Raw genomic sequence first — 21,856 nt, 5'->3', positions numbered from 1 at the left:
GTTCAAATGGTGCTGTACCACATCTACCGTCCGAGTCGTGGTGAGGAACCATTTCAATGTCAACAGTATGGAACAAGCGACGAATCGCCAGTCGTATCACCGTCTGCCAAGGGTGGTGGTATCATCGCTTTCCTCGAGAGTCCGGCTTACAAGTCCCTACCTTCACCGATTGTAGTTGCGTAAGTCGATGTTCCAATACAATCACCATCTTTTCTCGAAACGAAGCATCCATTTATTCAAGACAAGTGTTATCGAGTCGCTGCAGCTTCAAGCCCTCAAACTCGCGTCTTCTCTATTGGTGACGCTAGCGGCTGATACACTGGGCTCTTGACACCTTCGCCACCGTCCTTGGGGGAGGCAACCATCGAAATGTGCGTGTCTGTAAACTCAAACGCTTCATCTTGAGCGACGGTCAATCGCCTTGGTCGGAAACGCATGTACACCGCGATCTGGGTGATGCTGAGCAAGATGCCCGTGATATTGAGCGACATGATGATCAAGTCGTTGTCAACGATCGCAAGTGCTACCCAGAACACAGTGTTGAAGAGCATCATCACGCTGATGTTAATCGGCAAGGACGCCGCGGACTTGGTCTTTATGACGTGTCGAATTGTGCCCAGCGGAGAAGCGTACATCCAGAGGTTGATCACCAAACCGACGTACCCCAGCGTCGTACCCACCTGATCATCGTTCTGGCGAGTGACCCCCGTGACCCCCAACACAATGTAAATCGTGAAGGCAGTACAGAGGGCCATACCCCCTGCCAGTAGTTGGTGAAGAGCACGGCGGTCGGCACACCAGCGATAGTAAATGGCCGTGAACACGATGGATGCGATCTCACCGAAGAGTTGCGTCACCATGAGTGGGAAAACGCTGTCTGTCAAGTAGCCGTACACCGTCCTGGGGGCAAGTCCGAAGGTCAGCAGTGCCAAGCGATTTATCAACAGCCAAAGCACGTACCAAAGGTAGTTGTTGACCACCATAGCGACTAGAGGGAGCGCCGCCATTTCGCCAGTGCCTTTGCTCTTGTGAACGTTGTAAATGTCGGGCCCGGGGCTCAGGATCATGCCGCACTGCGCAATGGAAGTCGCCACGCGAAGAAGCGTCACCCAGCCCCCCATGACCCAGGAAGTGATTTCAAAAGTGAGCTCAGGTGTTCGGGTGCCGATTGCCCGGTACATTGGCACCAGCGTGTTGCACAACAAGGGTCGCGTTGCCTTTTCCTCGATCGCTGTCTAAACTCGTGATGGGAAGGGCCCATCTTCGTCCTCGTCGGTCACTCGTTTGGTTCCCGCTGGTCGCACTGCTGCAACTATAACAAGCTTACTGCAAAAGGTGGAGGCACAACCGCATTTGCTCTCAACAACACATCGTCGATGAAGTTGGGACTGCAAACACAGACGCATCGGTGTGAATTCTCGAGCAGGAAGGCTAGGAAACTATTTTGTTAAGCTCTTAAGAGAAGTTTAGTTACGTGTAGTTTTATCGCCTACGGGGGCCTCACGACCGTGTCGTCTCTACTGGCGACGCTAGCGACTGGTACATGGGGCTCTTGCTAGGTTCTAGCGCCCCAGTCTTGGGCGAAATCACGATCGCAATCTGCTTGTTGGTGAACTCGAACGCCTCGTCTTGACTGATCGTAGGCCGGAAACGGAGGTACAACGCGATCTGGATGATGCTCAGCAGGAAGCCTGCAATGTTGAGCGACATGATGAGCATATCGTCGTCGACGATGGAGATGGCGACCCACAAGGCCGTGGTGAAGAACATGGAGATGCTCAGGTTGATCGGCAATGACGCTGCCGACTGTGTCTTCAGCACGTGGCGGACCGTGCCCAGCGGAGACGCGTACATCCAAATATTGATGATCACGCCGACGTAGCCCAACGTCTTGCCCACTTGATCGTCATTTTGGTTCGTGACTCGAGTAATCCCCAGCACCGCGTACAACGTGGTGGCAGCGTACGCTAGGAACCCCCAAGCAAGAAGTCTATTGAGAGCTGGTCGGTCCTTTGTCCAGCGGTAGTACACTGCCGTGAATACAATCGCGGTGAGCTCGCCGAAGAGCTGTGTCACCATGAGTGGGAAGATGCTGTCGGTTAGGTACCCGTACAACGTCCTACGGATAACGAAAACAAGCGGTTAGCGAGTCAAACAGCAAGGCGATTCGCACCCGAGCGACGTACCATAGGTGGTTGTTGACGACCATTGCTACTAACGGGAGCGCCGCCATCTCACCCGTGGTCTTGTGTTTGTGAACGTTGATGATATCGGGCCCCGGGCTCAGGACCATGCCGATTTGGACAATGGACGTCACCACGCGAAGAATCGTCACCCAGACCGCCATGGCCTCTAAAAACGTGCTGCGAAGCTCGAAGCGGATCGAAAAGTGACAGTCGTGCTGAATTGAGCAAGGAGGTTTCGCTGACTGACGTACGGCGCCGATTCGCAGAGCGATGTGCAGGCCTCATTCCTTGTCATTGGCGAAAAAATGTTGAAGTCCCGGTCTAATCAAGTCCGATAGGACGAGCGCATCCTTCAGTCGCGAGCGTAACTCACTCCTGGGGGGTCCCAGATTCGCTCACCGCCAGTGCTTTCGACTGGATCCCGTCTGCAGCGCGACGGTTCAAATCACACTGCAAGTCCCTAAACGATTGATGCAGGAGGACGGCCTCCTGCGTGACAAAGCGAATGGGGACGCGATGTCCACTTGCAAATCGCACAGCAACGGCCGTACGCGGTGCTACGATGGATACGATGCCGCATGGCAGGCTTCGCTTCTGACAGGCTCTTCGGATACTCTGGGGAGCTTCCGTCTATTGAAAATGCGACTGGGTGGGAGCAACGGATCGCCAGTGAGCGAACGACTGCCGTAGTGTAAGCGCGCACTTAAGCAACCCTTCTTGGTACACATGGTATACAGTTACTTGTATACAGCTTTGCGACGTTTACATATATACTTAGCACGTTCTGAAAATTACAAATATGTTCATAGGTTTAGTTAGAAAAAAATATCTTGAACAGAAACCGAAAATTCGCCATATAGACGCTCCACCCTGCACCGAACACAAACGCGCAAGTGGATGTTGCAGACTTCTGGAGGATGGTCCATTGGAGACTATGCTGCGCGCTTCTCCGACAGAACACACACGCTTGAAGTCGACTTGTACGCGTGTAGACAAAGTAGCTTGGACACGCACAGTAGTGGTCGAACCCGCGGGGGTCACGACAGGAGCAAACGTAGCCTCGGCACTGTCGTTCAACGTGTCAGCATGACGTTTGTGTTGGAAGAGCACCTGGACGAGCGGGGCTCGTCTACCTCTGTCGACCCACGAGACCGCTTCCTATTCTTCCGTGGCGTCGTTGCCCACGCAGTGCACGACGACACTCGTCCGCAGAGTCCATGGAGCCCGCAGCCGAAACTCGCGGGGTTGTCTGTCGAGAGTCGATCTGTCGTGTTTAGAGAGCTCCAGTGGGCGCCACAGCTGGAAGTCCAAGGCGGCTACGTCGCGGTTCCTCCGTGATCCGTACGACTTGGAGAGCTGGAACCTCGCGGAATTCGGAAGCCACCGTGCGATTTCTAGCCGCGGTCTTCATAATAATATAGCTCCATGGCTTAACAACATAGATGTAATTTCACTGGCGTAGCTGTCTTCGTGGACGCAGGCTCTTGGCCGTTGCTAAAACGTCGCTGCCATCTTCCCACTCGTTTGTACTTGGGTCAATGAGCTGCAACTTTACAGTTCCCACCACTTCCCATTCGTACGATAATCTCACGACCGGTTTTCTCCCTGGAACTATGCCTCGAAATCCTCTCCATGGTAAAGATCCCAATCCTCGGTATGAACGAAGATTAACCGAGCCTTGGTTCGAACCGATAAAATTCCGAGCCTTGGTTCGAGGGGTATTACTGGTTCGTTTGGTTCGTTTGGGATCACAACCTGTGTTCGATATAGTGCTGAGCTACTGCAAAGCTTGACTGCCGAGCAGGGATAATCTGAAAAACCTGAACAGGAAGCAGCGCTACCCACAGCAATTGTCGCGGGTCTTTCCAGCGTCGATCATGTGCACTATTCACCAAGCCCCTGCAACTCCACCGACACACCGAAATGAGACCACCTGTCCACGCACCAATCACCTCGATAATATGACCTCCCGTTAGATCCATCGGCAACCGAGTTGACCTCCAGCGAATCACCTTAATAGCAATATGCCGATATCGAGGCAGTATCAGTTGTTGCATGCGTGATGGTTGTAACTTTTGGTTTCGCTGCTGCTGCTTTGCGGAGCTTGTAGATGTGTTCGACGGCTTCCGCAGTGGCGGGCGGCAGTAGCAGCGTACCAATGAAGCCAACATTCAGGCATCCATGGATCCAATTTGAACCAGCCGGTGGATCATCCAGACCATGCTCAGTACACGACGTGTGTGCTATTGTTATGAGGTGTTGAGCCAGCTTCGACACGAAACTGAAAATCTCACATAATGGTAAGAACAGAATTAAACATCAGCAGCGAAATCCAACCAAGCGACAACCTACCTCTCTTCGAATCGACTGAAACTCCGTAGCTGCTCAGTGTAATTCCGGTTGTCCTGCACGAATCTGCTTGATCGCCTTGTCAGCATCGACGTTTCCCTCCGTGATTCTGCCTCGGTGTTGCGACCGCACTATCGTCAAGAAACGATCGCGATGAGTCTCGACAAGAGTAGCAATGCGGTTAGCTCCGGGTATACGTCGCTTCTAGCCGATTGTGCTTCAGCACGCCGTTGCCCAGCAATTTGTTCGATACGCATCCTGCGACGACTCCAAACAATCTTGCACGGAGAAGTTACGGCAGCGAGTATAAGATGACAACGAGTCCTGAGCACCCAGCAGTTCGTCTGACAGGCTATCGGGAACGGCGATAGTGGCGTAGCGTGGCAGACTGGCATCCGCCGCGTAGCGGTTGTTTCAACGTGCCCAAAGGAGCGACTTCTTTTACATCTCTTGAAGTCTCGAGCACGCCGATTGCATCGTCACACCAGTCCGGTAGCTAGGATTGTTTCATCAGCCTGCCAATACACAGCAACCGAATCGGACGGTCATTGGCCGCGACGGTCGTGGCCCACGACCACCCAGGAAACGCCGTAGAGCCTCTTCGCGGAAGTCAGATCTGCTCTCACCCCTCGTGGCCCAGTCTTCATCGCTCAGCATCTACGTCGGCGCATTCGCTTTATCTGTACGCCTTCCACAAACTTCCCTCCTGTCCCTTAGCCAGAGCGTCAGTTGTGATGCCGTCGCTGTTCTTGCTGCTGCCCTGGGTCACGTGTGTTCTCGGTGGGAAGCGCCTACCGCAATAGTTTTGGTCAGTGATCCCCGATTGTTGCAGCGAGGTTGATGCTCAGCGTAGCTTACAAATGGTGGTTCTTTGAGAGCGAGCACAGCTATTGCGAGCAGCGGCAAAGAGCGCTTTACATCTGTGGCAAAGACCGTCTAGGTGTTCCTTATAGCGAGGCAGCTGCTGAAAGAATATTTGCACACGACCTGTAAGCCAATATTTTCGGAATACATTTGTACCGACGCCCTGTACAAGAGAGTTTTAGGCAGGGCAGCCGTTAGAAAGCGCGTGCCAAAGTCTCAGCTCGTTTTTAACAGCAGCCGTGAATTGCCGGTTTTGAATGAAGTCCAAGTCAAATTTTCTTCTTTGGCCGTCCCTCGAGTGCTTTATTGCCCCCTTCACCTCTCTATTGAAGCGATAAAACTCATCCTAGCGCCTAGGACCCTCGAGATCGAGACCATGGTGCGTGTGGTCTCATGCCGCTTCATGCGCATCAGCTGCAGTGAGGACGACCACCCGCTCTTCCGTCGCTACTACGCCAGGTCCGCGCAGTTTGATCGATTCTACCTGCAGAGGGGCGGAGGGCCGACATTCTAACGAGCTGCACGTTTCCATTCTCTGTAGGAGCAACCGAGAACGCGGCGTCAAAGTGAGTCGGACGCTCTATTCTCTCGTACAACGCAGCCAGATTAACGCCCGTGTACGCTGCCAGCTTTTACGATGCTTCCCGCACTGCTGCCCGGAGCACATTCAACGGTGCTACTGTGGCTCCTCCGTCCACGTCCTGGTGACGTTCGCTGCTGAGATATCTGCTGGGAGCCAGGGGAATCTGGTTGTCTGCGCTCGCTTCGAGCCTTCGAGAATGGCTCCACTCTGGCCATCAAATCTAGCCACCCCGCCGGGCTTTCACGGCGAGGGCGAGGACGAGGAAAACCAGCGGAAACTGCAGCCTGGGGAGATCGTGTCGTTGCCTATGAGTATCCGGTCAGCTGACAAGCGCCAGGGCTGTCAAACAGTTTGGACTCGAGCTGATCGAGAAGGTGATACGAAGCAGAAGTACCAGGTGCGATTTCTCTTGCAGTGGATACTGCTTAACAGGGGTTTTACTCTTGCGTTGACGTCCATGTTTTGTGTTTTGACGTCTTCCGAAGAACGCAGTACTGTTTGTACTCAACAACCACCGGTTCCCCAAGTGGCTCTACAGCTACGACAGCAGCATCACCAGGACGCAACGCGACATGACACATCATTTGGTTGTGTACGTCTGCCAGCTCACAGGTACCAGCTCGCAGTCGGACGAGGTCGATGCGGTTGTTCTAGCGCGGTACGAATCGCCTGGGTTTTCTCTCATTTCTTACCGACGCTCTGGCAACAACGGTAACAATGCGGGGTGCGACCTGCCTGCCCTCGAGGTGACCTCCAGCACCAAATTTGCAGCCGTTGAGATTGATTCTCCTGATGTTTTTTCCTCGACGCCAGAGGACATGGAAATTGGCTTCGTTGGCCAGTCTAAACTATCGACACTTGAATCCGAGCGACCAGAGAACATCGGGCTGCAGCAAAGTCCAGTTCCTCGCTACAAGCGGCAGCAACAACAGCTACAAGAGAACCTGGAGGTTCGTCGCCCAGAAAAAAATGTTTACCGCCCGGGGTTTTCACGATCACAAGGTGTAAAAGAAAAGTATTTGTGGCAGCACGGGGAAGTTGCGCGCGGCTGTAGTTTCCTGGAAAAAGCCAAACACCTTCTGATTCTGTGGCGTTTCTTTCAGAGTATATCGCTCGGAGATCTCGAACTCTGCCCCGATGCGGTCAGTGCACACGTTCGTTCACACTGGCTGCAGGCGGCGGCTTGTCTTCGAACACCGTCACAGAACTCCAAGAGACAGGTTCCAGATATCGTGGAGTCCTTCTTCACTCGGATGTTTACAACCGTACCGGTACCATCTGCGCCATCGACGAGAACACCGATGACTAGTAATATCGCGCGGGAAAGTACTACTATTATCCGTGTGACTGGGTATTTATTTCTGCGGGCCCTGTCATCTGATGCCGTCCGGCAGCGTCTTACCTCTGCGTACACGATACAAGATACTATGATCGGTAAAAAACACATGCAAGATCAATTCGTGCAGCTAGTTTCGGATTTGTACGATATCTTTGGTGGCGTGCTGGTCGAGGTGTCTACACGAATGAAATTCATCCCGTCTGGACGCCAAGTTGCTTCGTTGCCCGCGCTTGTCGACGACGTGCTGTCGCTCTTGTGCACCCGAGAACGTTTTAGTGATCTCCGAGCAGACGTAATGGCTCTCCTCATGGGCCAGCGAGCAGTTGGTTCGCTACCCGATGCATTGAATGATGTCTTTCAGGCATTTACAGCTCTGGTACGAGAGGCCATGATCGTATCTGCGTCTCAGCCCAGATACGCGCTGCGTCAGAGCTACTGTGTGACGCCGCCTGGAGACGATGCTCTGCTATGGAACCAGCGGTGGCTACTGGAACCTGGGTCTGTTCAAATTCTTGACATCTCGTCGACCAACCTCCGAGACTTCCTCCCCGAAATGGGCCTGGTCGACGCCACACAATTTGTCTACGAATTTGGATGTGTCGACATTGCCGCCGAAGACAGCGGGTCCTCTTTGACGGTGCAGTCGCCCCTTTCATCATCAGGCGATACGACAACAGCACCAATGACGTTTGTGTTGGACGGGAAACTTCGCGTGTTCCGTGTGTTGCCCGATGGCTTGCCTTCCATGATCCAGACTGCAGGAGGCTGGTCCTTTGGCGACTACACGGCTATTTTATCAGAAGACAAGCGCTTATTTACTGTGAACCTCTTCAGCTTCTCTGACAAGACGATGCACTCGATCATACCTGATGATACTAGTCGGACGGATGATCCGTTAAATGCCGGCGCGATACGGCTGCGTCGGATAAGCCTGTCGATTCGAGTTGAGGAGGATCTGAACGCCAACGATATCGTCGAGCCAAAGGGTCTCTTTGCGTTCGTGCAAGGAATCGTGTATGGGTCAACGTACACGTCGTCTACCAGCAAACGAATGACTGGGTTTACACTTTCGGAGAGTAACACGTCGGATCGAGCTGCAACGTGGAGTGGGTCCAGGTGGACACCATTGTGGGAGGTACAGGCGGACTACATCGCATTGCCACGGGTGGGATTTGTTTGAGCGAGGATCTAGGATAGTTCTTGGAGTGTGTATTCTTTACTTAGTAGTATCAGCTTGCGGACCGAGCTTTGAATCCCGTGGCTGGTATAAAGTCCTGTCAAGTTGCTTCAAGTGTCAGCACTGGGCAGGTGGGCTACGGTCTGTGCTCCTTGCGGGCTGCCCCACAGCTTCGACAAGCTGGTTATCAACGACTTGGATGAGTTTCGAAATTACAAACGTATCTAATATAGGTTTGTATAGATTTACTGTAGGATCTCCGGAAATAAGACGGACATTCTGAAAAAGACAAAAAAATGGAGAGCGCTCAGCTCACTACTAGCGAGCCGCTAGTCATGCGCCCCACTCTCAAAGCAACCGGTAGCTACAGCGCACGCGCTACTTTCGTCCAGAAGCGCCCGCTTCATCGTGCAAAGTTGCAAAGTTGAAACAAGATCGGGCCGCATTCTCTAAATTTGCTAAGACTTACTAATGTAAGTGTACATGACTTACACGTATTTTCCGTTCAGATGCGTCACGCCACTAACAGGAAATCGTATTTTTTTCACTAAATCGAGCCAAGGTAACGGGGAGGCGAATGCTGACGCTTCGGCAGTTTTTTTTTCTCCCGCGGTGCGTCTCCGAGCGTTGGTCTCTCTTGGTCCGCAAAAGTCGTCACGTATCGTCGACCGTCCTAGATTCCTCCCTCTTGGTCAGCGACATCAGTCAGTCGATGGTGCGTGTGGTCTCATGCCGCTTCACGCGCCTGAGCTGCAGCGAGGACGACCACCCGCTCTTCCGCCGCTACTACGCCAGGTGCGGCCTCGGTCTCCTTCCACTGCGCGCAGCAGTGCACTAACCCTTTTGTGTCTATCAGGAGCAACCGAGAACGCGGCGTCAAGGTCCGTTGCCTCCTTTTAACATCGCAGAGGGTATTGATCCTCTCGACTGAACTGCGGCCTCTTGTGTCCGACCCCCATCCAGCTCCTGCGATGCTTCCCGCACTGCTGTCCGGAGCACGTCCAGCGCTGCTACTGCGGCACGTCCATCCACGTGCAGCTGACGTTCGCCGCGGAGCTGCCCGCTGCTAGTCAAGCGAACTTGTTTGTCTGCGCTCGCTTTGAGCCTTCGCGGGTCGTGCCCCTGTGGCCGGCACAGATCGCGGCCACTCCAGGGTTCGAGGGGGAGGACGAGCCCAACCAGGAGAGCGAGCGCAAACTTCAACCCGGGGAGGTTGTGCCGCTACCCTCGAGTCTCGTGGCTACTGGCAAGCGGCAGGCGAAGCAGACGCAGTGGATCCGAGCAGATAGAGAAGGAGAGGTGAAGCAGAAGGCGCTCCCCAAGGTTCGCGGGTGTTCTCTGTCAGTTGCTGGGCACTAGGACAGGAGTTGATTGTTTTGTTGTGGTGCTCGGGTGGGATGCGCAGAATGCCGCCTTGTACGTGCTCAACAACCACCGGTTCCCCAAGTGGCTCTACAGCTACGACAGCAGCATCACCAGGACGCAGCGGGAGATGACGCACCACCTGGTTGTGTACGTCTTCCAGCTCAGAGGCACCAGCTCGCAGCCAGGGGAGGTCGACGCGACAGTTCTAGCGCGGCACGAGTCGCCTGGGTTTTCTCTCATCTCCTATCGGCGCTCTGGTAACAATTCCCGCGACGCGGGATGCGACCTGCCTGCACTCGAAACGGCCTCTGACAGCGCGTTTGCAGCGGTGGCTGCTGATACCCCTGATGTTGCTGCCTCGACGTCAGGCGACATGGAGATCGACTCGTGTGGTCGGCAACCAGCGGGTCCACTGCCTGATCCAAGCAGCTTCAACCTCGAGAGCAAGGTGGAGGATGCGCCAGAAGACCAACGAGCGTGCGCTACCACTCAGGCTGGCAACGCGAACCATAATGCCGACAGCATGGACAGTGACCTGGTCTTCTGGGTGTACGACGCCCGAGCCCGCCACTCTGGTCTGGTGGAGAAAGCGAAGCACCTGGCCATTTTGTGGCGCTTTCTCAGCTGCGTGTCCCTGTCCGACGTGGGGGTCACTGGCGGCAGCTTGGACGGGCAGATCCGATCACACTGGCGGCGTGCAGCTGGCGCGCTTCGTGCGTCGCCTGGGAGCCGAACGCCAGAGCTGGAAGGAGTCATGAGCTCGTTCTTGCTCGGCCTTTGCAGGAGCACACCGCCATTTCCACACGAGCAGTGGCCCTCGCGCGAGCAGACGGTCACGCAATCGGCCGTTCATCTTCTGCTTCGCGCGTTGTCTTCGCGCGCGACCCAGTACGCGCTCCAGTCGGCATTTGCTGTGGGGTCCGAGCGTATTGTTGATAAACAGGAGCTTCGTCAGAGGTTTATTGCGCTGGTGTTAGATCTGTATGATGTACTGGGCGATGTACTTCAGCTGGGATCGCCAGGTGGGGACCGCATCGCGCTCCCAGCGCTGGTGGACGAAGTGCTGTCCGTGATTTACAGCCGGCCGCGATTCACTGCACTCCGCGTCGAGGTGTCGACGTTGCTAATGGGTCAAACGCCTTCGAACTCGCAAGTGGAGACAGTAGAGGGCCTCTTCCGTGCGTTCGGGGCCCAGGTCCAGGAGATAATGTTCGTGAGAGACACGAATCAAAGCGAAAGTCCGAGTGGCGGGTCGAGCGGACTTGATACGTCGTGGAGCCGCCGATGGCTGCTAGAACCAGGTTCAATTCATGTAGCTAGCATTCCGCAGGAGCCGAGTCTGTCAGCTGAGCCCTCACTCGTGGAGTTGTCGCGGTGGATACACGAACTCGCCTGTATTGACATCGCGGTTCAGGACGGCGGCTCGCGGTTATCTGTGCGCTCAGTGCTCCCTATGGTGAACGGGGTGGAGCCTACAGACCTGGTGTTGGATGGACGCTTGCGAGGCTTTCGCGCGACTCCAGGCGGCATCTCAGCCAGGTTGCCGACTTCTGGGGGGTGGTCCATTGGAGACTACGCTGCGCGCTTCTCCCACAGAACACACACGCTTGAAGTCGACTTGTACGCGTGTAGACAAAGTAGCTTGGACACGCACAGTAGTGGTCGAACCCGCGGGGGTCACGACAGGAGCAAACGTAGCCTCGGCACTGTCGCTCAACGTGTCAGCATGACGTTTGTGTTGGAAGAGCACCTGGACGAGCGGGGCTCGTCTACCTCTGTCGACCCACGAGACCGCTTCCTATTCTTCCGTGGCGTCGTTGCCCACGCAGTGCACGACGACACTCGTCCGCAGAGTCCATGGAGCCCGCAGCCGAAACTCGCGGGGTTGTCTGTCGAGAGTCGATCTGTCGTGTTTAGAGAGCTCCAGTGGGCGCCTCAGCTGGAAGTCCAAGGCGGCTACGTCGCGGTTCCCCCGTGATCCGTACGACTTGGAGAGCTGGAACCTCGCGGAATTCGGAAGCCACCGTGCGATTTCTAGCCGCGGTCTTCATAATAATATAGCTCCATGGCTTAACAACATGATGTAATTTCACTGGCGTATGCGATCAAACCTCGTCATCATGCAGGTTCTCAAGCGTAAAGGGTCCATTGCTGCCGCCTTTCCACCCCTCCGTGAACAGTGTTCAAGCTGCCGAGCGGAGATTTGCGCGAAATAGCTGAAAGTTCAGTGTCCACCGCTATACATTTGCATGCTTCCCCATTCGCACGCTAAAAGCAGTCCACGAGCGTGACGACCAGGTCTCACCATTCGCCTCCCAGCTCAGAACCAACAAGAACACATGACACCACGCGATCTCTGCCTCGAAATCATCTCCACGGTGGATGTCCCAGTCAGTCATAGGGAGCACGCCATCCGGTTCGTTCCTGATCGGGTCTGGCCCAGACTTGGGCTCCAGTTGGGCCGTCCTGCAGAGCAAGCTGAGATCTATCGTAGAAGATCAAGGATCTATGATCTTAGACCATAGTCTTCCAGGGAAGCAGCGCTAGCCACAGCAATGGTCGCGGGTCTTTACAACAGCAACCCACCGGCACAGCATTGGACACGCTTGACCGTTAAACCCCATCGACCACACCGAAATGAGACCACCTGGCTACATCCATCGCCTCGAAAAGCTCCAGCGAAACATCATCGTACCTCCAATTTGCTGATATCGAGACGGTGTCTGCTGTTGCAGTCGTGACGGCTGGTAGTTTTTGGCTGCTGCTTTGCGAAGCTTCTTGGTGTTGGTCGACGGCTTCCGCAGCGGCAACAGAGTGCAGATGCACCAATAAAGTCGCCATTCAGAGCGCCCGTTGATCCGATTCTTTCGCCTTTGCATGACTTTAGACCATGGTCGATGCACGACGTGTGTGTTATTGTTATGAGTCGTTGAGCCAGCTTCGACACGAAACTGAAAATCTCACATAATGGTAAGAACAGAATTAAACATCAGCAGCGAAATCCAACCAAGCGACAACCTACCTCTCTTCGAATCGACTGAAACTCCATAGCTGCTCAGTGTAATTCCGGTTGTCCTGCACGAATCTGCTTGATCGCCTTGTCAGCATCGACGTTTCCCTCCGTGATTCTGCCTCGGTGTTGCGACCGCACTATCGTCAAGAAACGATCGTGATGAGTCTCGACAGGAGTAGCGAATGGGACCAGCTCCGGGTATACGTCGCTTCTAGTCGTTTGAGCTTCAGCACGCCGTTGCCCAGCAATTTGTTCGATACGCATCCTGCGACGACTCCAAACAATCTTGCACGGAGAAGTTACGGCAGCGAGTATAAGATGACAACGAGTCCTGAGCACCCAGCAGTTCGTCTGACAGGCTATCGGGAACGGCGATAGTGGCGTAGCGTGGCAGACTGGCATCCGCCGCGTAGCGGTTGTTTCAACGTGCCCAAAGGAGCGACTTCTTTTATATCTCTTGAAGTCTCGAGCACGCCGCTTGCATAGTCACATCAGTCCGGTAGCTAGAATTGTTTCATCAGCCTGCCAATACACAGCAACCCTGAATCGGACGGTCATTGGCCGCGACGGTCGTGGCCCACGACCACCCAGGAAACGCCGTAGAGCCTCTTCGCGGAAGTCAGATCTGCTCTCGCCCCTCGTGGCCCAGTCTTCATCGCTCAGCATCTACGTCGGCGCATTCGCTTTATCTGTACGCCTTCCACAAACTTCCCTCCTGTCCCTTAGCCAGAGCGTCAGTTGTGATGCCGTCGCTGTTCTTGCTGCTGCCCTGGGTCACGTGTGTTCTCGGTGGGAAGCGCCTACCGCAATAGTTTTGGTCAGCGATCCCCGATTGTTGCAGCGAGGTTGATGCTCAGCGTAGCTTACAAATGGTGGTTCTTTGAGAGCGAGCACAGCTATTGCGAGCAGCGGCAAAGAGCGCTTTACATCTGTGGCAAAGACCGTCTAGGTGTTCCTTATAGCGAGGCAGCTGCTGAAAGAATATTTGCACACGACCTGTAAGCCAATATTTTCGGAATACATTTGTACCGACGCCCTGTACAAGAGAGTTTTAGGCAGGGCAGCCGTTAGAAAGCGCGTGCCAAAGTCTCAGCTCGTTTTTAACAGCAGCCGTGAATTGCCGGTTTTGAATGAAGTCCAAGTCAAATTTTCTTCTTTGGCCGTCCCTCGAGTGCTTTATTGCCCCCTTCACCTCTCTATTGAAGCGATAAAACTCATCCTAGCGCCTAGGACCCTCGAGATCGAGACCATGGTGCGTGTGGTCTCATGCCGCTTCATGCGCATCAGCTGCAGTGAGGACGACCACCCGCTCTTCCGTCGCTACTACGCCAGGTCCGCGCAGTTTGATCGATTCTACCTGCAGAGGGGCGGAGGGCCGACATTCTAACGAGCTGCACGTTTCCATTCTCTGTAGGAGCAACCGAGAACGCGGCGTCAAAGTGAGTCGGACGCTCTATTCTCTCGTACAACGCAGCCAGATTAACGCCCGTGTACGCTGCCAGCTTTTACGATGCTTCCCGCACTGCTGCCCGGAGCACATTCAACGGTGCTACTGTGGCTCCTCCGTCCACGTCCTGGTGACGTTCGCTGCTGAGATATCTGCTGGGAGCCAGGGGAATCTGGTTGTCTGCGCTCGCTTCGAGCCTTCGAGAATGGCTCCACTCTGGCCATCAAATCTAGCCACCCCGCCGGGCTTTCACGGCGAGGGCGAGGACGAGGAAAACCAGCGGAAACTGCAGCCTGGGGAGATCGTGTCGTTGCCTATGAGTATCCGGTCAGCTGACAAGCGCCAGGGCTGTCAAACAGTTTGGACTCGAGCTGATCGAGAAGGTGATACGAAGCAGAAGTACCAGGTGCGATTTCTCTTGCAGTGGATACTGCTTAACAGGGGTTTTACTCTTGCGTTGACGTCCATGTTTTGTGTTTTGACGTCTTCCGAAGAACGCAGTACTGTTTGTACTCAACAACCACCGGTTCCCCAAGTGGCTCTACAGCTACGACAGCAGCATCACCAGGACGCAACGCGACATGACACATCATTTGGTTGTGTACGTCTGCCAGCTCACAGGTACCAGCTCGCAGTCGGACGAGGTCGATGCGGTTGTTCTAGCGCGGTACGAATCGCCTGGGTTTTCTCTCATTTCTTACCGACGCTCTGGCAACAACGGTAACAATGCGGGGTGCGACCTGCCTGCCCTCGAGGTGACCTCCAGCACCAAATTTGCAGCCGTTGAGATTGATTCTCCTGATGTTTTTTCCTCGACGCCAGAGGACATGGAAATTGGCTTCGTTGGCCAGTCTAAACTATCGACACTTGAATCCGAGCGACCAGAGAACATCGGGCTGCAGCAAAGTCCAGTTCCTCGCTACAAGCGGCAGCAACAACAGCTACAAGAGAACCTGAAGGTTCGTCGCCCAGAAAAAAATGTTTACCGCCCGGGGTTTTCACGATCACAAGGTGTAAAAGAAAAGTATTTGTGGCAGCACGGGGAAGTTGCGCGCGGCTGTGGTTTCCTGGAAAAAGCCAAACACCTTCTGATTCTGTGGCGTTTCTTTCAGAGTATATCGCTCGGAGATCTCGAACTCTGCCCCGATGCGGTCAGTGCACACGTTCGTTCGCACTGGCTGCATGCGGCGGCTTGTCTTCGAACACCGTCACAGAACTCCAAGAGACAGGTTCCAGATATCGTGGAGTCCTTCTTCACTCAAATGTTTACAACCGTACCGGTACCATCTGCGCCATCGACGAGAACACCGATGACTAGTAATATCGCGCGGGAAAGTACTACTATTATCCGTGTGACTGGGTATTTATTTCTGCGGGCCCTGTCATCTGATGCCGTCCGGCAGCGTCTTACCTCTGCGTACACGATACAAGATACTATGATCGGTAAAAAACACATGCAAGATCAATTCGTGCAGCTAGTTTCGGATTTGTACGATATCTTTGGTGGCGTGCTGGTCGAGGTGTCTACACGAATGAAATTCATCCCGTCTGGACGCCAAGTTGCTTCGTTGCCCGGACTTGTCGACGACGTGCTGTCGCTCTTGTGTTCCCGAGAGCGTTTTAGTGATCTCCGAGCAGACGTAATGGCTCTCCTCATGGGCCAGCGAGCAGTTGGTTCGCTACCCGATGCATTGAATGATGTCTTTCAGGCATTTACAGCTCTGGTACGAGAGGCCATGATCGTATCTGCGTCTCAGCCCAGATACGCGCTGCGTCAGAGCTACTGTGTGACGCCGCCTGGAGACGATGCTCTGCTATGGAACCAGCGGTGGCTACTGGAACCTGGGTCTGTTCAAATTCTTGACATCTCGTCGACCAACCTCCGAGACTTCCTCCCCGAAATGGGCCTGGTCGACGCCGCACAATTTGTCTACGAATTTGGATGTGTCGACATTGCCGTCGAAGACAGCGGGTCCTCTTTGACGGTGCAGTCGCCCCTTTCATCATCAGGCGATACGACAACAGCACCAATGACGTTTGTGTTGGACGGGAAACTTCGCGTGTTCCGTGTGTTGCCCGATGGCTTGCCTTCCATGATCCAGACTGCAGGAGGCTGGTCCTTTGGCGACTACACGGCTATTTTATCAGAAGACAAGCGCTTATTTACTGTGAACCTCTTCAGCTTCTCTGACAAGACGATGCACTCGATCATACCTGATGATACTAGTCGGACGGATGATCCGTTAAATGCCGGCGCGATACGGCTGCGTCGGATAAGCCTGTCGATTCGAGTTGAGGAGGATCTGAACGCCAACGATATCGTCGAGCCAAAGGGTCTCTTTGCGTTCGTGCAAGGAATCGTGTATGGGTCAACGTACACGTCGTCTACCAGCAAACGAATGACTGGGTTTACACTTTCGGAGAGTAACACGTCGGATCGAGCTGCAACGTGGAGTGGGTCCAGGTGGACACCATTGTGGGAGGTACAGGCGGACTACATCGCATTGCCACGGGTGGGATTTGTTTGAGCGAGGATCTAGGATAGTTCTTGGAGTGTGTATTCTTTACTTAGTAGTATCAGCTTGCGGACCGAGCTTTGAATCCCGTGGCTGGTATAAAGTCCTGTCAAGTTGCTTCAAGTGTCAGCACTGGGCAGGTGGGCTACGGTCTGTGCTCCTTGCGGGCTGCCCCACAGCTTCGACAAAAGCTGGTTATCAACGACTTGGATGAGTTTCGAAATTACAAACGTATCTAATATAGGTTTGTATAGATTTACTGTAGGATCTCCGGAAATAAGACGGAAATTCTGAAAAAGACAAAAAATGGAGAGCGCTCAGCTCGCTACTAGCGAGCCGCTAGTCATGCGCCCCACTCTCGAAGCAACCGGTAGCTACAGCGCACGCGCTACTTTCGTCCAGAAGCGCCCGCTTCATCGTGCAAAGTTGCAAAATTGACACAGGATCGGGCCGCATTCTCTAAATTTGCTAAGACTTACTAATGTAAGTGTACATGACTTACACGTATTTTCCGTTCAGATGCGTCACGCCACTAACAGGAAATCGTATTTTTTTCACTAAATCGAGCCAAGGTAACGGGGAGGCGAATGCTGACGCTTCGGCAGTTTTTTTTTCTCCCGCGGTGCGTCTCCGAGCGTTGGTCTCTCTTGGTCCGCAAAAGTCGTCACGTATCGTCGACCGTCCTAGATTCCTCCCTCTTGGTCAGCGACATCAGTCAGTCGATGGTGCGTGTGGTCTCATGCCGCTTCACGCGCCTGAGCTGCAGCGAGGACGACCACCCGCTCTTCCGCCGCTACTACGCCAGGTGCGGCCTCGGTCTCCTTCCACTGCGCGCAGCAGTGCACTAACCCTTTTGTGTCTATCAGGAGCAACCGAGAACGCGGCGTCAAGGTCCGTTGCCTCCTTTTAACATCGCAGAGGGTATTGATCCTCTCGACTGAACTGCGGCCTCTTGTGTCCGACCCCCATCCAGCTCCTGCGATGCTTCCCGCACTGCTGTCCGGAGCACGTCCAGCGCTGCTACTGCGGCACGTCCATCCACGTGCAGCTGACGTTCGCCGCGGAGCTGCCCGCTGCTAGTCAAGCGAACTTGTTTGTCTGCGCTCGCTTTGAGCCTTCGCGGGTCGTGCCCCTGTGGCCGGCACAGATCGCGGCCACTCCAGGGTTCGAGGGGGAGGACGAGCCCAACCAGGAGAGCGAGCGCAAACTTCAACCCGGGGAGGTTGTGCCGCTACCCTCGAGTCTCGTGGCTACTGGCAAGCGGCAGGCGAAGCAGACGCAGTGGATCCGAGCAGATAGAGAAGGAGAGGTGAAGCAGAAGGCGCTCCCCAAGGTTCGCGGGTGTTCTCTGTCAGTTGCTGGGCACTAGGACAGGAGTTGATTGTTTTGTTGTGGTGCTCGGGTGGGATGCGCAGAATGCCGCCTTGTACGTGCTCAACAACCACCGGTTCCCCAAGTGGCTCTACAGCTACGACAGCAGCATCACCAGGACGCAGCGGGAGATGACGCACCACCTGGTTGTGTACGTCTTCCAGCTCAGAGGCACCAGCTCGCAGCCAGGGGAGGTCGACGCGACAGTTCTAGCGCGGCACGAGTCGCCTGGGTTTTCTCTCATCTCCTATCGGCGCTCTGGTAACAATTCCCGCGACGCGGGATGCGACCTGCCTGCACTCGAAACGGCCTCTGACAGCGCGTTTGCAGCGGTGGCTGCTGATACCCCTGATGTTGCTGCCTCGACGTCAGGCGACATGGAGATCGACTCGTGTGGTCGGCAACCAGCGGGTCCACTGCCTGATCCAAGCAGCTTCAACCTCGAGAGCAAGGTGGAGGATGCGCCAGAAGACCAACGAGCGTGCGCTACCACTCAGGCTGGCAACGCGAACCATAATGCCGACAGCATGGACAGTGACCTGGTCTTCTGGGTGTACGACGCCCGAGCCCGCCACTCTGGTCTGGTGGAGAAAGCGAAGCACCTGGCCATTTTGTGGCGCTTTCTCAGCTGCGTGTCCCTGTCCGACGTGGGGGTCACTGGCGGCAGCTTGGACGGGCAGATCCGATCACACTGGCGGCGTGCAGCTGGCGCGCTTCGTGCGTCGCCTGGGAGCCGAACGCCACAGCTGGAAGGAGTCATGAGCTCGTTCTTGCTCGGCCTTTGCAGGAGCACACCGCCATTTCCACACGAGCAGTGGCCCTCGCGCGAGCAGACGGTCACGCAATCGGCCGTTCATCTTCTGCTTCGCGCGTTGTCTTCGCGCGCGACCCAGTACGCGCTCCAGTCGGCATTTGCTGTGGGGTCCGAGCGTATTGTTGATAAACAGGAGCTTCGTCAGAGGTTTATTGCGCTGGTGTTAGATCTGTATGATGTACTGGGCGATGTACTTCAGCTGGGATCGCCAGGTGGGGACCGCATCGCGCTCCCAGCGCTGGTGGACGAAGTGCTGTCCGTGATTTACAGCCGGCCGCGATTCACTGCACTCCGCGTCGAGGTGTCGACGTTGCTAATGGGTCAAACGCCTTCGAACTCGCAAGTGGAGACAGTAGAGGGCCTCTTCCGTGCGTTCGGGGCCCAGGTCCAGGAGATAATGTTCGTGAGAGACACGAATCAAAGCGAAAGTCCGAGTGGCGGGTCGAGCGGACTTGATACGTCGTGGAGCCGCCGATGGCTGCTAGAACCAGGTTCAATTCATGTAGCTAGCATTCCGCAGGAGCCGAGTCTGTCAGCTGAGCCCTCACTCGTGGAGTTGTCGCGGTGGATACACGAACTCGCCTGTATTGACATCGCGGTTCAGGACGGCGGCTCGCGGTTATCTGTGCGCTCAGTGCTCCCTATGGTGAACGGGGTGGAGCCTACAGACCTGGTGTTGGATGGACGCTTGCGAGGCTTTCGCGCGACTCCAGGCGGCATCTCAGCCAGGTTGCCGACTTCTGGGGGGTGGTCCATTGGAGACTACGCTGCGCGCTTCTCCCACAGAACACACACGCTTGAAGTCGACTTGTACGCGTGTAGACAAAGTAGCTTGGACACGCACAGTAGTGGTCGAACCCGCGGGGGTCACGACAGGAGCAAACGTAGCCTCGGCACTGTCGCTCAACGTGTCAGCATGACGTTTGTGTTGGAAGAGCATCTGGACGAGCGGGGCTCGTCTACCTCTGTCGACCCACGAGACCGCTTCCTATTCTTCCGTGGCGTCGTTGCCCACGCAGTGCACGACGACACTCGTCCGCAGAGTCCATGGAGCCCGCAGCCGAAACTCGCGGGGTTGTCTGTCGAGAGTCGATCTGTCGTGTTTAGAGAGCTCCAGTGGGTGCCTCAGCTGGAAGTCCAAGGCGGCTACGTCGCGGTTCCCCCGTGATCCGTACGACTTGGAGAGCTGGAACCTCGCGGAATTCGGAAGCCACCGTGCGATTTCTAGCCGCGGTCTTCATAATAATATAGCTCCATGGCTTAACAACATGATGTAATTTCACTGGCGTATGCGATCAAACCTCGTCATCATGCAGGTTCTCAAGCGTAAAGGGTCCATTGCTGCCGCCTTTCCACCCCTCCGTGAACAGTGTTCAAGCTGTCGAGCGGAGATTTGCGCGAAATAGCTGAAAGTTCAGTGTCCACCGCTATACATTTGCATGCTTCCCCATTCGCACGCTAAAAGCAGTCCACGAGCGTGACGACCAGGTCTCACCATTCGCTCCCCAGCTCAGAACCAACAAGAACACATGACACCACGCGATCTCTGCCTCGAAATCATCTCCACGGTGGATGTCCCAGTCAGTCATAGGGAACACGCCATCCGGTTCGTTCCTGATGGGTCTGGCTCAGACTTGGGCTCCAGTTGGGCCGTCCTGCAGAGCAAGCTGAGATCCATCGTAGAAGATCAAGGATCTATGATCTTAGACCATAGTCTTCCAGGGAAGCAGCGCTAGCCACAGCAATGGTCGCGGGTCTTTACAACAGCAACCCACCGGCACAGCATTGGACACGCTTGACCGTTAAACCCCATCGACCACACCGAAATGAGACCACCTGGCTACATCCATCGCCTCGAAAAGCTCCAGCGAAACATCATCGTACCTCCAATTTGCTGATATCGAGACGGTGTCTGCTGTTGCAGTCGTGACGGCTGGTAGTTTTTGGCTGCTGCTTTGCGAAGCTTCTTGGTGTTGGTCGACGGCTTCCGCAGCGGCAACAGAGTGCAGATGCACCAATAAAGTCGCCATTCAGAGCGCCCGTTGATCCGATTCTTTCGCCTTTGCATGACTTTAGACCATGGTCGGAGCACGACGTGTGTGGCATTGTTATGAGTCGTTGAACCAGCTTCTACACGCCGCAGCTGATAAGGCTCCATCACCGCCTTGCCATCACCAGCGATACATTCTCCCCCATAATCTGCCTTGGCGTTGCGGCCGCTGGATCATCAAGAAGCGATCATTTGTGCGTCGGCGATGCAGCATCACCAACGTTCAACGCCGTCACCCTTGGACTACCCCAAACAATCTTGCACTGATCAACCACCACGTCTGCAGCATGTGCGACGAGTATAAGGCGGCAGCGAGTCCTGAGACCTGGCGTGCTGTGGCAGATCACCACACAAAAGCATTCACACCCACAAAGCGGTTGTTCGGCGTCCAAAGAAGCGACTTCTTTTATAGCTGTTGAAGCCTCGAGCACGCCGCTTGCATAGTCACACCAGTCTCGTGCAAAGCAAGAATTGCCTCGTGGTTAGACGGTCAGCAGCCTTGAATCGGATGGTCATTGGCCACGACGGTCGTGGCCCACGACCACCCAGGAAACGCCGCAGAACCTCTTCGCAGAAGTCAGCTCTGCTCTCACCCCTCGTGGCCCAGTCTTCATCGCTCAGCATCTACGTCGGCGCCTTCGCTTTATCTGTACGCCTTCCACAAACTTCCCTCCTGTCCCTTAGCCAGAGCGTCAGTTGTGATGCCGTCGCTGTTCTTGCTGCTGCCCTGAGTCACGTGTGTGGCGATTGGTGTTCTTCGCTGCTCACTTCTCGGTGGGAAG

General features: G+C 55.0%; 4 protein-coding genes across 4 annotated transcripts; 3 read left to right on the top strand and 1 right to left on the bottom strand.

Annotated features, from left to right (window-relative positions):
• Positions 1-1,500: 1,500 nt before the first annotated feature.
• KRP23_4596 (uncharacterized protein) lies at positions 1,501-2,347 on the bottom strand (the record flags this gene model as incomplete). Its single annotated transcript, XM_067889574.1, has 3 exons — positions 1,501-1,668; positions 2,077-2,119; positions 2,187-2,347. The coding sequence occupies 3 exons, from the start codon at positions 2,345-2,347 to the stop codon at positions 1,501-1,503; spliced, it is 372 nt and encodes a 123-aa protein (XP_067748721.1).
• Positions 2,348-6,178: 3,831 nt separating this feature from the next.
• KRP23_4595 (uncharacterized protein) lies at positions 6,179-11,841 on the top strand (the record flags this gene model as incomplete). The annotated part of the gene is made up of 8 exons (XM_067889571.1): positions 6,179-6,379; positions 7,377-8,437; positions 9,094-9,110; positions 9,176-9,293; positions 9,355-9,379; positions 9,462-9,821; positions 9,904-10,885; positions 11,018-11,841. The coding sequence occupies 8 exons, from the start codon at positions 6,179-6,181 to the stop codon at positions 11,839-11,841; spliced, it is 3,588 nt and encodes a 1,195-aa protein (XP_067748720.1).
• A 2,687-nt stretch (positions 11,842-14,528) lies between these two features.
• On the top strand, positions 14,529-16,851 carry KRP23_4594 (uncharacterized protein; the record flags this gene model as incomplete). Its single annotated transcript, XM_067889570.1, has 2 exons — positions 14,529-14,729; positions 15,727-16,851. 2 exons carry the CDS (start codon positions 14,529-14,531, stop codon positions 16,849-16,851), a joined length of 1,326 nt encoding a protein of 441 aa, XP_067748719.1.
• Positions 16,852-17,561: 710 nt separating this feature from the next.
• KRP23_4593 (uncharacterized protein) lies at positions 17,562-20,192 on the top strand (the record flags this gene model as incomplete). The annotated part of the gene is made up of 5 exons (XM_067889569.1): positions 17,562-17,644; positions 17,706-17,730; positions 17,813-18,172; positions 18,255-19,236; positions 19,369-20,192. The coding sequence occupies 5 exons, from the start codon at positions 17,562-17,564 to the stop codon at positions 20,190-20,192; spliced, it is 2,274 nt and encodes a 757-aa protein (XP_067748718.1).
• Between the last annotated feature and the right edge of the window lie 1,664 nt (positions 20,193-21,856).

The sequence above is a fragment of the Phytophthora ramorum genome, assembly GCF_020800215.1.
Source record: "Phytophthora ramorum isolate Pr-102 chromosome Unknown Phyram_PR-102_s0003, whole genome shotgun sequence".
Taxonomy (NCBI): domain Eukaryota; phylum Oomycota; class Peronosporomycetes; order Peronosporales; family Peronosporaceae; genus Phytophthora; species Phytophthora ramorum.
Note: the sequence above shows the minus strand (reverse complement) of the source record. Positions and strands in the feature narration are given on the sequence as shown.